The sequence below is a fragment of the Musca autumnalis genome, unplaced genomic scaffold, assembly GCF_047663935.1.
Source record: "Musca autumnalis isolate F117 unplaced genomic scaffold, ASM4766393v1 scaffold_2, whole genome shotgun sequence".
Lineage (NCBI taxonomy): Eukaryota > Metazoa > Arthropoda > Insecta > Diptera > Muscidae > Musca > Musca autumnalis.
Genome location: NW_027411755.1, coordinates 126,706,418 through 126,721,872, shown reverse-complemented (window position 1 = coordinate 126,721,872; position 15,455 = coordinate 126,706,418). Strand labels below are relative to the sequence as shown.

General features: G+C 33.6%; 2 protein-coding genes across 2 annotated transcripts; one reads left to right on the top strand and one right to left on the bottom strand.

Moving 5' to 3' along the window:
* Positions 1 to 1,803: 1,803 nt before the first annotated feature.
* Gmd (GDP-mannose 4,6 dehydratase) lies at positions 1,804 to 5,294 on the top strand. The gene is made up of 3 exons (XM_073969192.1): positions 1,804 to 2,037; positions 2,295 to 2,730; positions 4,133 to 5,294. The coding sequence occupies exons 1-3, from the start codon at positions 1,903 to 1,905 to the stop codon at positions 4,711 to 4,713; spliced, it is 1,152 nt and encodes a 383-aa protein (XP_073825293.1). The 5' UTR covers positions 1,804 to 1,902; the 3' UTR covers positions 4,714 to 5,294.
* Positions 5,295 to 9,596: 4,302 nt separating this feature from the next.
* On the bottom strand, positions 9,597 to 12,831 carry mRpL28 (mitochondrial ribosomal protein L28). Its single transcript, XM_073969191.1, has 5 exons — positions 12,582 to 12,831; positions 12,001 to 12,435; positions 10,474 to 10,620; positions 10,157 to 10,404; positions 9,597 to 10,093 (listed from the first exon to the last, which is right to left on the bottom strand). The coding sequence occupies exons 1-5, from the start codon at positions 12,600 to 12,602 to the stop codon at positions 10,012 to 10,014; spliced, it is 933 nt and encodes a 310-aa protein (XP_073825292.1). The 5' UTR covers positions 12,603 to 12,831; the 3' UTR covers positions 9,597 to 10,011.
* Positions 12,832 to 15,455: the final 2,624 nt, after the last annotated feature.

Sequence of the window (15,455 nt, the reverse complement as noted above, 5' to 3'; positions counted from 1 at the left end):
ATCCAATTTGGAAAGTGTGCAGTGGGCTGTCGTTCACAGCGCCAATTTTTCCCACTAATAAATGAAAGTTGTTTTAATAAAATATTAAAACAACGACGGGATTAAGCCTGACTATTTTGAAATGAAATGAAAAAGGAAGTAGTCATCCCAAATAAAGAACACCAACCCTGTTTGTAAAAATTTTTATTCTTCTCACACGAACTGTCAAATTTTGTAGATCGATTTTCTCGCCTTAGCGCAAATATAGAGCGCTGATTTTTAAATGAGGAATTCTTAACTATATATGGAACTCATCTACGAAAAATTAAGTCGATTTTCTCGCCTTAGCGCAAATATAGAGCGCCGATTTTTAAATGAGGAATTCTTAACTATATATGGAACTCATCTACGAAAAATTAAGTCTGTGTGTCATCTGTGGGCTGAGCTATGGATGCCTAAATTATTACGAATATTGTCATGTCTCATCCGGCATCAAATTAAAAGAATGTCATCAAGTAAAATAATGTCGGCTTTGACACTAAAAGGCTCCCTTTTTGCTATAGGCTGACAACCCGAACAAACCATCTAACATCAAACGGCAGTAATACAAACAAAGGCGACGACCAAGTAAAAACAAATCCAATGTTGCTTAAGTTTGATATTAAAATGTGTGGCGTTTATTCGCTATAGAAATAAATTAAGTTTATAAAATTAAAATGACAAGTTGTTAAAATGATCTTTCATGTTTTAGTTGTCCAGCAAAAAGGACAGAATCAATGCCTGAAGGGCCTTTTATAGATTTTAAAAATGTTGCTAACAATTACATTTACATTTTACATTTACATAGACAATAAAAACAAACTGCAATAAAAATTATTGTTCACAGGACAAAATAATGTTCACTGGACGTTTTCGAACTTCAGGATGCGTTGCCAATTCTAAGGTGACCATCACCGACAAATATAGACGAACGAACAAAAATAAGTTACAAAAACAGGGGGTTAGTTTTGTTTGCAAGTGAAGTTGTTCGATTTTAGGTAGTGCCAAGGAAATTCTCGATCAGAATGTTTCTTTGTACACGTATCTATTTGAGCGAACAATTGACACTTGGGTATAAAACGTTTATTGTTGGTAAACATCGCCAATTTTCCCCACTAATAAATTAAAGTTGTTTTAATAAAATATTAAGACATCGACTATGGGATTAAGCCCGACTATTTTGAAAAGTAAAATAGATGTCGTCATCCAAAAAAAAGAAAGCCATTTTTCGTTTATGATATCGCAAAAATAGTGAAAAATTAATAGATTCTGGCAGTTCTAGAACAGACCTATTGTTTTGTCAACGCTTAACGCTAGTCCAACGTTTATTGTGTTTTAAAAGAAATCGTAACAACATATATAGTAACGTATTTTATGGTCAATGAAATGTTTAAAATATGTAGCATAATTGTAGGCGCTAGACAAAATATTGTTCACCGTTCGATTATTTCTAAAGCAAACTCCCGATTATCTTCAAATGTTATCGTAATCGAATTTCAGTTTATATATCCCTTTCCGCGTTGCAATCTGTGTTGCCAATTCTACTTTGTATTCCTACCAAATCGATCGATGGGCTCAAAAACAAATACAGCATAAAATACATGGAGTTTATGAACCACCAGGCAAGTTAATTAAACTATATCGCACTTGTGTGTTGGACTTCCTAGTGGTATCCGCCAGTAGCAATTATGAAAACGACATTACATTAATATGTATGAACCTTGCAATCGACCAAATTTCTAGTCTTCGCAAATTGTTATGAAGGTCGGCAACACTGGTCGTATCACATCTCTCTTGTCTTTGTTTATATTAGATGGCATTTGGTCGCAAAGCTAAGGGGAGTTAAACGCAATAATTTCAGACTGAATTAAATATCCAAAAAATATGAGTGAAAATCAAGATAAAGATACTTTGGAAAACTCTAATAATGCAACGGGGACAAGCCACCAAACTGTGGACAAGTTAACTGATGGAGAAAAACACCAACGTATTGCTTTACTTACCGGCATCACGGGACAGGTAGAGAAAAAACATACATACAGCAATTTTCATATTGATAATAATTTTACAATAGTAATTTTTAAACGTAATAACTAATTGGAAATAGTTGAGACATTGATTTAACATACGAAACATGTGTTGGATTGTTTTGTATGACTCAGTTTTTGTTGGACTTGTTTAGATAAGGAAACTAATGTTATGTAGAACACATTTAGATATCAAAAATACATGTCACTAATTAATATTATGGTATATATTTTTAAAATGTTTTCTAGGATGGCTCATATTTGGCTGAATTCCTTTTGAAGAAAGGCTATGAAGTCCATGGTATTATAAGACGTGCCAGTACTTTTAATACATCACGTATTGAGCACTTGTATGCCGACCCAAAGGCCCATAAAGGTGGTTCCATGAAATTGCACTATGGCGATATGACTGATAGCAGTAGTTTGGTGAAAATCATCAACACCGTTAAACCTCAGGAAATTTATAATTTAGCTGCTCAATCTCATGTTAAAGTGTCCTTTGATTTAAGTGAATATACCGCGGAAGTTGATGCGGTTGGTACACTACGTATTTTGGATGCTATACGAACGTGTGGCATGGAGAAACAGGTGAAATTCTATCAAGCATCTACCTCTGAATTGTATGGTAAAGTTGTAGAGACACCGCAAAATGAACAGACACCATTTTATCCAAGATCACCATATGGTAAGTTAATTAAATCTTATTAATATTTTCTTAAGTAGAGAAAAATCTTTTTAGCATAAGCTGAGTTTACGCACTAAGCTCGGATCAGGATGAAGTTTTTTCACTGGTAGATCTCGTCACCCTGATAACAAATATATATAACATTTGTTGCGGAAGTCCATACTTCCCGAGATATGGGCCTCTGAAGCTGTGAAAATTCCCTTGTTAAGGACCCGATATTTAGTGAAAAACTTACAATTTAAAAAAAATTTTGTTCCCTTGCCCGAACCTCGACTTTAGCATTTCATTCGTATAATGTTTTCCGAGGACATGATCAGGGGAAGATTCTTAGTATTACACATATCAATGACAAAAACTAAAAATTGCGCAAGTTAATGTAACTATGTCGGTCAGTCCGTCCCTCTGTTTGTCGAAATCAAGATACTGCTCTCAATATTTTAAATACAGCTTTATAATTTGGTATAGAAGTTTCGGAACAAATTTTTCTACCAGCCGGAAGAAAAATCAGATTTTTTAATTGTACATTTTTTCTACATAAATAGCCGCCCTTCGGACGGGGTTTAAGACTTTCTCCTATGGACAGTAGTAAATCTCGCGCACGGGAACAAAATGTTATTTTAAATTGTTTCCATGTAGCAGGCCTTTACACAAGAGATTTTTTTTATTTAGAAACAACTTTACATTAATTGATTGAAATGATCTACCTGTGGTAAAAATTTGTTGTGACCTCCTCAATACCGCACCGAAATGTCTGAAACTTGGAATTATTCTTCGTTTGGGGTAGAAAACTTTTTACCAGAAATTTGTTGGCATAGTTCCACATCTTCATATAGCCCCATAGAACGGTCCCTTTCGATTTTCGAGATTTTGAAAATTTCAGCGTCATTATCAAACCGAAATGTATGAAATTTGGTATTTAGTCTTCGATGAGGGTATAAAACATTCGGAGAACTTCCGGCCCATTGTGATCATCCAAAAGTAATAGTTTGCGGGCTAACATTAGGCAGTAACATAAGAGAATGTCTATCGTCTCAGTCTCTTCTTAATCTTCACACAGCCTGGTAAAAGCTCTGATATTACAGAATGACTCCGGTCATTACCCTAATTCAGGTTTGCTCAGCTTTATGAATGAGTTTGTTCCATTTGTTGATAAGGTTGGTCAAATGGCACGTTGCACCTAGATGGAGAAATTTTACTTATAATGAGCTATTGCTTACTAATCAACATAGAACATTGGCAGTGAATGTGATCGATCATCTCAATAACTTCCAAGTTCACTCTAAAATGATCCCATTTCTATGTTATCTATACGATATTTTATTGTCCAGAGACGATCATAACTTGAAGATAATAAAGTGTAGAGGTTTTTAGTTATTTTAAAATATCCAATTCTTTTTTTCAGCCTGTGCCAAAATGTACGGATACTGGATAGTGGTGAATTATCGCGAAGCCTACAATATGTTCGCCTGTAATGGTATACTGTTTAATCACGAATCGCCACGACGAGGTGAAAATTTTGTTACCCGAAAAATTACACGATCTGTAGCCAAAATCTATTTAAATCAATTGGAATTTTTTGAGCTGGGCAATTTGGATTCGAAACGTGATTGGGGTCATGCAATGGATTATGTCGAGGCTATGTGGATGATGTTACAACGTGATACCCCCTCTGATTATGTTATTGCAACTGGTGAAACACATAGTGTACGAGAATTTGTAGAGGCTGCGTTTCGTTATATTGGTCGTCAAATTGTGTGGCAGGGAGAGGGTGTCAACGAGGTCGGCATCGAACAAGATAGTGGTATTGTACGGGTACGCATAAATCCCAAATATTTCCGTCCCACCGAAGTTGATTTGTTGCTAGGTGATGCTTCCAAGGCCAAACGAGAGCTGAATTGGTCTCCTAGGGTAACATTTATGGAACTGGTCAATGATATGATGGCAGCCGATATTGCATTGATGAAAAAGAACCCAATTGCCTAGTTGCTGCCGGATGACACCATGAATAGACCAAGGAAGACCATGCTGGCATTTATATAAAAAAGAATAAGAAAAAAGAGTAATGCCTGATTTTTTGTTGCATTATATTTTATAGTGTGTTTTATTACATACATACATTAGTAACATGTGATTTGTTATAACTCGCTATGCCGCTTTTATCCAAAGCACAAATGTAATTCTTAACTTTAATTTATTGTAATTTTCACATACACATATACTACGTTAAGTATTTTCGTTTAAGTAAATTTGCAATGATCAGCATTCCCTTGTATGCATACAACAAAAACACAAACATTTACATTTGCAATATTATTTTTATAATTTTAAGAAAGCTATCACTGTATTTGTATATTATCATAATTTATAGACAAGAAAATATCAGTGTATTTTAGTTGCTGATACTTTCATATGCACTCTCTATTTAAACTACCCACATCAAGTTTTATTGTTTTATTTATATTTTTCATTTTCAAAATTTTAAATTTGTTACTATTTAAGAAAAGAACTAGTATTCTTTGTATTAACAATCGAATAATAAAGTGGGCACATAATTTTTTTCTAAATAAGTTATTTTATATATTCGGGCATGTTCCGGAATTCACGGTGTATCCATTTCACATCACACATGCACTTCACCTGTGAAAGCAATTGATGTTCTGTGTTTCACGTGAAAAGAGCTTTCATATTTCACGAAAGAACTTTGGAAAGCTTTATTACAGCTTTCAAACTTTATCATTAACAATGAAAAACATATCAGTCTGCGTTGGCGCATCAACGAATACACATGCGTGTGTGGGTACCCAGCAAACGCAATGTCGGACGTCCGACGCGTCTGCTCAAAGTCGGAAGTTTTTTTCCGACGCGTCTGACCGACTTCGGTCCGAACTCTCTCCGACTAGTCTGACGAACTTTTCCCGTCCTCTCTCTCCCTCCCTTAAGGGAATTTTTCTATTTTCTCTTGTGCTGCTTTGGCAAAATTAAGTGTAAATAAGCAGAAAGAAAAGAAAGTGTAATTGTTGATGCAGTTCGAACGAAAAATTGAGTGCTCGGGTTTTAATTTCTGTATCGGAGAACAAATTTGGTTTATTTTTGTTATGCGTGTTGATGCATAATAGTGTTTAAATGTTATTCATAGTGATCGGTTGCATACATATTTCTTTATTTTTATTAAGGTAATGAAAGTAAAAATTTTCTTCGTCAAACTTCAACACTATTCCGAGGAAGGTCGTATGTTTTATATTTGTATATGACCAAATTTAAGTTTCTGAACACTTTTATGTGTATCAAATTTTTTTGCTTGTGAAGACATGTATTTTTTTCATATATTAATAACAATTGTTTTACATATTTCACAGATTGTGTTGACGCATTTGTTGTTCTCCACAGTTTGTTTTTCCACCAAGTTTAACACAGCATAAGATGATATTAAAACCTTTAAAATGTTTATAATAGATAACCTTTTATAGGATTTGGATATTTCATGAATTAACTGTGTATTTTCAACATCTGTTAATAATAGAAACAAATTCTGTCGAATATTGGTAAATAAATCAGAAGTTCATACGATAGTTCATCAGACTTCGGACCAAATTCGGTCCGAAAGTCGACAAACACTTTCGAATTTCATAAAATTTTACTTCCGAATTCGGACCGATATCTGTCCGATAGTCGGTAAATAAATCAGAAATTTATACGACAGTTCATCAGAGTTCGGACCGAATTCGGTCCGAAAGTCGGCTAAAACATCCGATTTTCATCCGAATTTCGGTCAGAGAACACGTCAACCACTCCATATGACTTTCGGACAGAGTTCGGACCGAATTCGGACGTTTCATCCGACTTTCGGACCGAATTCGGTCCGACCTCTGATGTATCTTCCGATTTTGGTTTGCTGGGCATGTACGCTTTGTTCGTTTGATTGTTTACGAAACAGGGTAAACAAAGAAACGAACTTCTACAAGAGCGCGTACATGTTGAATTTGGTACTTTAAGAAAAATACATTTTTAAATCATATTGTGTTAAGAAAAGTAAATATTTTTTTAAATACTCATAGAAAACACATTAAATTTTAGTCCTAGGCAGTTTTTTGTAGGAATTTGCAATTAGTTTCTTTAAAAAAAAGGATTCACTCAGCTCTCGCCATCAAAATTACAGTGTGAGGAATACACCCCAATTAGGGTGTAAAGTGTGTTGCAGAACAGCTTTAGGTGTATTCGATACACGTGAGGTGCAGAGGTGAATGACAGAACATGCCCGATTATTGGGGTTATGGACATGGGAGTTAATGTGGGAAGTTATCTGTAGTGCACAGGCGTAGCCAGGGTGATGATGGTTTTTTAGACATTTTTGTATATTTTACAGTAGTAATTCGAATCGTCATGATATTGATTATGATTTAAGACGTAAAAAAGTTGAAAATCAGGAAAGAAAGGATCGACAGATTTCAAAGTTATTGTCGGTATTACACAAGAGGTTGATCAATTAGGAATCAAAACTCTCCACGTTTTTATAAGCTAAAACTATTGGGCCGATTCCGTACAGCGAGGCGAGTCGTGTCGCGTTGTCAAATGCAATTTTTCGATTCCGTATGGCAATATCGCCTGACGTCGTCAAATTTTGTCGCCGAAATGTTCATTTTCCGGCGACAACAAATTAGCTGTCGCCGTACATTTTTACTAACGAATAAAAATAAAATAAAAAAAATAAAAATAACTTGTTATCGACGATTATTTTCTATCGCTGTACGTAGTGCATATTTAAATTTTGTCACAGAGACGATAGACGACGCGACATGACTCGCCTCGCTGTACGGAATCGGCTCATATACTTTAAAATTTTCGGACACAAATTGACAAACACAGAACCTGTGCCAATACACCAAACCAATTTGTATGTTCTATTGGGAGTGATGTAGGCAAACTAAAGGTGTTGACGTTCCTCACCTTTGATAAGCATACATAACTCCTAGATATATAATTTATTTATTTATTATATTAACTTGTAGTAACTACAATGTTAATAAAATATAACATTGGCTACAATGGCCATCAGCTAATGATATATACATTTATATAAGTTCACCATATTGACTTGTTCTATAGAAAAAGTTCGCTGAATATAGAACATGTTCGCCGAATTAACATTTTCTCCAAAAAATGTTTGCTGAATTGACATTTTGTATAGATAAATTTCGCTGAAAAAATTGTTTGCTGTATTGAGTTTTTGTATAGAAAAAGTTTACTGATTTGAGTTTTTCTATAAAAAATGGTAGCTGCATTGATTTTGTCGATAGAAAAAGATTTTCTATAAAATAACTTTGCTTCATCAAGTTATTCTATAGAAAAAGTTTGCCGCATTGAGCTTTTTGAATTAGCTTTTCTATAGAAACTGTTTCCTGAATTGAGTTTTTCTATAAAAATAGTTTGCTGAATTGACGTTTGCTATAGAAAAAGTTAGCTAAATTAAGTTTTTCTATACAAAAAGTTTGCTTAATTGATCAGTAGAAAAAGTTCGCTGAATTGACAGCTTTATAGAAAATGTTCGCTTAATTTGTTTTGGTATAAAATTTCTGGTAAAAAATAAATAAAAAATGTTCCATGAAATTACGCTTTTTTTATAAAAAAAACAGTTCGCGAAGTGGACTTTATCTGTAGAAATAATTCACTGAATGGATTTTATCTATAAACAATTCGCTGTATTGACTTGTTCTATACAAAAAGATTGCTGAATGAAGAAAATGTTCTCTGAACTGACCTTTTCTATAGAAACTGTACCATGAATTGATATTTTCTATAGAAAATAAATGTTCGCTGAATTGACATCTTCTGTAGAAAATGTTCGCTAAATTGATATTTTCTATAGAAAATCTTCGCTGAATTGACATTTTCTATAGAAATTTTTCGCTGAATTGACATTTTCTATAGAAAATGTTCGCTGAAATGACATTTTCTATAGAAAATGTTCGCTGAAATGACATTTTCTATAGAAAATGTTCGCTGAAATGACATTTTCTATAGAAAATGTTCGATGAAATGACATTTTCTATAGAAAATGTTCGCTGAAATGACATTTTCTATAGAAAATGTTCGCTGAATTGACATTTCCTATAGAAAATGTTCGCTGAATTGACTATCTTAAAGATACAGTTCGCTGAATTGACCTTTCCTATAGAAAAATTAGCTGAATTGACTATTTTATGGAAAAAGTTTGCTGAATTGATATTTCTCTATAGAAACGTCAATTTCTAGGGGTTCCTAAATCGAGTTCCCCAATGCTGCATAAAATTAATCTAGTATGGAAATTGACCTAAGAACCCCTAGTTTCATGCACGAATACAAAGCAACTAACGTTTCTGAAGTCAGCCTCACTGTATTGAATATTTATGTAAAAATAAGTTTGCTGAGTTGATTTTTTTCTAATGAGAAACCTAGCTGAATTTAAATTTTCTATAGAAAAAGTTCTCTAAATTTAATTTTGTTCAAATTCTTGTACAGAAATTGTATTATGGCAACCCCCACAACTGAGCTGCATCTATTGACCAAACACCATGGTTTGGCCTTTAGGGTTCTCCAATGGGTAAACAAAATAAACTTGCTAATTTTAAATTTTCCATTGTGATTCCATGAATATCCGTAAAAGGAACTATATGTCTATCTCCTTTAGAATATAAAATCGTAAATTTCTTTATAGGAAATGGAGCCCTATGGTGGTCAATGCAATGTAAGGGATGTATTTTGATGCTAGGAAATTTCCCTCATCATTCCAACCTCCTTGAAGGTTGTCCTTGTTTTTATACCACTTGGTATCTGCGTAGCATTTAAGGACTTTACTCGAACCACAAGTACTTGAAAGAAAACACATTTAATTTTTAATTAATATTTCATTATCATAAGGCTAGGCCAACATATCTCTTTTTATTTTTGTTCTTTTATTTATTTCGCATTTCCTTTGCAATAACAAGTTGTTCGATTCTTTTTCATTTTTATTTGGGTCAAGGAACTCCAACGCCAGAAATGGTTGTTATGAGAATACACCATCAAAACAAAGTTGATACACTCTCGGAAAGTAACAAAAACTGGCATTTGTGAATTTTGATAATTTTTTTATACAATCTTTTAAAATTAGATACAATTAGAATGAGGAATCAAAAATGGCAAAGTTATTGTTGCATCCAGCTGGGGGAAATAACAAAGCATGAGCATCATAACAAAAAAGAAAAGAATTGAACAACATTGGGGGCAGTATATTAAGAAATAAATAAATAGGATTTCATTTCATGCTTATGTTTCCTGTTTCTTTCCAAAGGGATTTATCTTCGATAACCAATTGGAAGAGCTTGAACTTGACGAAGTAGATGATTCCCTAAAAGAATTTTGCACAAAAATTATAAAACCAACAAATAAATATATAACAAAGAAAACTTACAATTTTGTTAGAGCTTCAATATCTGCATCACCGTCTGATGCACTTTTTGTGGCAACTTTACCACCCGAAGTTTCATCAGATTCTGCTGTTTCGGTTTTCATGGTAGCTTGTTGCAAGTGCTCAATTAATTTTCTACGGAATTCAAGTTTATGTGGAACTGGCTTGTTTTGTTCACGTATTTGAGTGGCAATTTTCTTAATTGCTTCATCATAGGTATAACCGTACCATTCAATTTCTTCGGGAGTGTACTGGGGAGTGGAAAGAGTTGTTTCGTTGTTTATTCAAATTGTTATTGAAATTATGTGGCTTATACTTACTGCTTCCAGATAACATTTGTATTCTTTGAGAACACGTTCACGTTCACTGGGTTGCGATGCAAGAGATGGACAATTGTTTAAAAGTTCAATAAGAATTTTCCGTTTCAATGTAAGGGCCAATGCTGAACGCAGGTCACAAGCTGGAGTCTGTAAAAAACAATTATTTTAAAATTAATAAAAAATAATATAGGGCGCAATTGTGCTTTTGAGGGTCATGTGCGTGGAATTTTTAAATTTTGTTAAAAGATAAAGGTTTGAAAGTGAATTTAATTTTCATCTACTTTATTTTACAAATATGTCAATCCATAATCTCAATATTATTACTGTGCCATAATTGAAGGCATATTTTAAATGGTTATCAGGCATCATTATATAAAAAATACTTCGTATCATTCCAATGTAAGTCAATAAATTATCAATTAACAGTTAGCAACAATACAATTTTTTTCTCAGCTTGAAATCTCGTTAAAAGTTCTTTCACATCAAAAAGATTGTTTTGAAAGTTCGAAATACCAGTGTAGACATTTCAAAATACGTTAAATCGGAAGGTATCGTCATATTGAGAATCCGAAACCAACTTCAGTAGGAGTATGTAGCAAATTCCTTCAAAATAACTCACATCGAACGGTATCGTGCTTCCAAAGCATAGATCTGAATTTACAATTTTCAGAATTTGACTTTTGTGCCCATTGAGACCCGCAATAACAAATTACAGTCGGTATCAAAATGTGGACCTACACCGACAATTCTCTCAAGAAATGTTTTGTACCCTATTAAAGACTAAGAATCAAATTTCAGCTACTATTAAAACAAACAAAAAATAATCAAAATTCTCAAAATCGGGAGTCTCCGTTCTATGGCTGCTAAATCAAGAAGTGGAGCAATTATCTGCAGAAATGTTTTATGCCATCAACGAAGGCTATTGGTATTACCTATTTCAGTAGAGTAATGCGGCTAAAACTTTGAAAATACAAAATATCAGGCGTACCGTTCTAGGGATTCTATTAAAACCAATTTCCGGGAGTAAGCTTAGTAGGCCCAATGAAAAATAAATATCAAATTTCTACCATTGCAGTGGACTAAAACACAGCCGTCCAAGAAGAGGGCACACAAAATTCTCAATATTTGCAACTTTTGATAGTGTGTTAGTAACGTTGTATGCACGCAAGCTGCAAAACAAAAACAAATCAAAACATTTGTGTGCTCTTTCGCTGCGTTCGGGTCGTGTGTGTGTGTGTGTGTGTGTGTGAATTGAAAAACTTCGTAACTTTAACAATATCAAAGCACGACATTGGACTAAACCCTTAAATATACCGAAAATCGGGAGGCTATATCAAAACGCAGAATGATATAACCAATTTCAAACATCCTTGGAGAAATATAAACATCGGAGCAAAAAGAAAGTAGGGGTTGGTTTTGAAAGGTTTCAAAAATTAGGCCTTCATCTTTCCAACACCTACCTGTGGACAAAATTTCCTAAGTCCAGCCACAACATTCATCTTATGCCAAATTGTTTTTCAAACTTACCTTCAACAAATAATGATCAAAACCATGGCATTCGTGAATTTTTTCTATGGTTCTATCGGTAACCACCACCGACATGTACTCATTCAACACCTGACTATGTACAACGGAACGTTTTAGTACAGGTACCCAAAAATGTGGAACACGACGTGATAAACGTTGACGCTTTTGGAAACCCTTGATAACGGCTTCACCACCCCAAATACCTTGATGACTTTCGGGTGGATCTATCAATGGTATGGGAACATTTTGTATGGGTTTAATTTCACCGGTAACTTCATCACGTTCCCAAACACCATCCTTAGGTATGTAATGTACGGCAGCTGGTTGTGTCATTTTCCATTCGCGCCAGAATTTTTTATAGGCTTCGGGTAGTTGGGCTCCCAAGCCTTTGTCAAAACGCGATAAACGTTTGAATCCATTTAACAATTGGGCACCCTACGCAAAATGAGAATATTGGCATTATTATCAATAGGAAACACCTTTCATAAAACCATCCCGAAAGCCGCAAAAATGAAAAACAATTTCCACAGCATTTCGTTTATTGCGTCACAAAGGAGGTTTGCGTGCGTCGTAACACTCACTTGTTTTGTGGCATGTGCCATAATTAGATTTAGTTTCTTTTACTTTTTGTTTTCTTTTTTAGATAATTATAAATGTGTCAATTTCAATTTCACCGCCAATTAATTTAAAAAACAAAAGAAGTGTATTGGATTTTTTAATACTTTTCAAAACAGCAATTAATTTGGAGATGCCTTTGTGTCGGTGAACGAATGTCGGATCACGTTCTGACAGTTTGCACAACAACAGCTGTTTTTCTGTTTTTGTCTACTCTTCTTCTTCTTTCCTTCTTTCAATAAAAAACATAACTGAAATGTTGCCACATTATTCAAGTTAAAGGGGATTTTGGTAATGAAAATGGTGGCTATGCAAAATTATAAAATATTTCTTCATTTTAAAAAGAAATGGAAAACGTTAATGATAAAATATATGTTTGAAGGAAGGACAATAATTTTTTCGTATCAAAATATTTTATTTATTTATTTTATTTATGTGTTGCGAAGAAGCCACTTGGCCACAAAATGCAAAAAACTACAAATGTGTTACAAATCAAATCTTATTATAAATTATAATACGTATTAAATTAAAGCTGTGTTCCTTTACTTACCTGAGGTTACCATTTTTACCATTTGTTATCATTTTTAACCTGCAAAGCGTTCCTTAACCCCGAAAAGTGGCAAAACTGGAAGCAATTTTTAAGAGAGTGCAACTACTTGCAAGTACTTCTCATTTCTCCATTATTGAACAAGTTAGTTATCGAACAGCATTTTGAAAAAGTTTGTACAATTTTGTACAAACTTTTGAGATATCGTACAGACCTTATTTCACAATGAAAAAGAAAATGGAAGGAAAACAGAAGAAAAAGTCGAACGATGACAAAACTGAATTAAAAACTGTGAAATAAAAGACGAAAATTGATTCTTTTATGTTTCTTTTTGACATTGCTGCCAGAACTACAATTTTTCCGTTCCTTTACTCTTCTGGTAAAAATGTTCATGAGAGAGCAATTTTGACACTTTTCTCTTTTACCACCCTTACCATTAAAAAAGTAAAGGAACAAAGCTTGAATGTACATGTCTTTTGGTTGCAATTTTCTTAAGTCCCAATTTACATTAGGCGAGTTTACTTGCGGCAATTGTCAGTTTGTAGGTGAGAGAGGGGGCTGAGAGGCAAAGGGTTACCATATGCCTCACCTCTCTCTCCATCAAACTGACAATTGCCGCAAGTAAACTCGCCTAATGTAAATTGGGACTTAAAATCAGTAAACAAAAAGAATGTAAATATAATAGCTCTGTTCCAGAACTAAAAAGTTTTTACAATTTTTACCACTTTTACACATTTTGCGTTCCCGTACACAAAATTTATATGAAAATCGTTTACGACTTTTACGACTTTTACCACTTTATAAAGTATGGGAACAGGCCAAATGTGTGTTCGTTTACTTACAATGTGTGTTTGTTTACTCAAAATTTGTACAAATTGTTACTGGATGTTGTTCGTTTACTCTTCAGTACAATGCAAAAGACCCTAGCCGATTACAAGAAGTTACTGAACTTGTACAAATTTGTACAAATTGTTGAGTAAACGAACACACCTACAATTTGTGCAAATTGTTACTGGATGTTGTTCGTTTACTCTACAGTACAATGCAAAAGTACTTAGTCGATTAGAAGAAGTTACTGGACTTGTTCAAATTGGTACAAATTATTGAGAAATTTTTTATTAATAGTAAATAAATATTACTTGTAATATATGTTTTATGTTAATCATAAGGTCTTAATTTAGATAAAGACTGTATTAGACAGTTAATTAAAAAATTAATGTGGCTTAGGCCATTTTGGAATCCGTTTAAAAGAACTATTGGTCTGTTCCTTTACTTTAAAAAATGGTAACAGTGGCAAAAAATGGTAAAAGTGGTGAACTGGTCTCATATAAATTGTATGCTTGTTGAAGTAAAGGAACGCTTTGCAGGTTAAAAATGGTAACCTCAGGCAGGTAAAGGAACAGAGCTTATATTGATAGGAACTGAGGGTCTGGTCATTTTTGCTCCATTGCAAAATTTCTTCAGATATAATAAAAAAAAATTATAGTTTAAAATAATAAAAAGTAATAATAATAACTATTGGTCTTCTTCCTGCTCTTCTTCGGCTCTCGAATTTGTTTTTAATTATAAAATTAATGTTTTATAGGAGCTATGAATATCAATATGATATGAATATCAACTTCTTGAAATAATATACCGTCACCATAAATGCCCGAAGACGTAACCCACAAAACCAAAACTTTACAGGAGAAGCAAAAAACGTTATAAAATTAAAAACTGTTTTACGGAATATTAATCTTTTGAAGGCGAGTATATGGGATATTATCGATCATATACGAAGGGGAATAAGTAGTGAAACCAAAACCGCTGAATTGCTTAGTTTTGAGATCCTCCATTACAACAAAATCTGCAACATTATCCCATTTTCCGAAATGCCATTTCATGAATAGGATCGTTGTTTTTGAACGTAGAAGCTTGAAATTTTGCCAGAGCATGTATTTTAGCTTTATGTATCAGATTACGTCAAAAAACGAATTTCGATTTTCATGTCGGTAAGACCATGTTTATATTACAGCCTTTTGCAGGGTTAACCTTCTTAATGAAGATTTGATTGACGTATACGTAAAGGAATTGGCATTTGAAACCCAGTGGGTTTGTTAAATCCGGTTATATATAAACGTACTATTACGTCTTCGGGCATTTATGGTGACGATACATAGATATGTTATTTGAATATTTGTAGTGGATTATAAATGGCTTTACATTTTGGAATCGTATCCACTGAAATCTGTTCCACTGGGAAGGAATTATTGACTGTGTATGTGACATTGGCTTTCACGTGATACATTATATA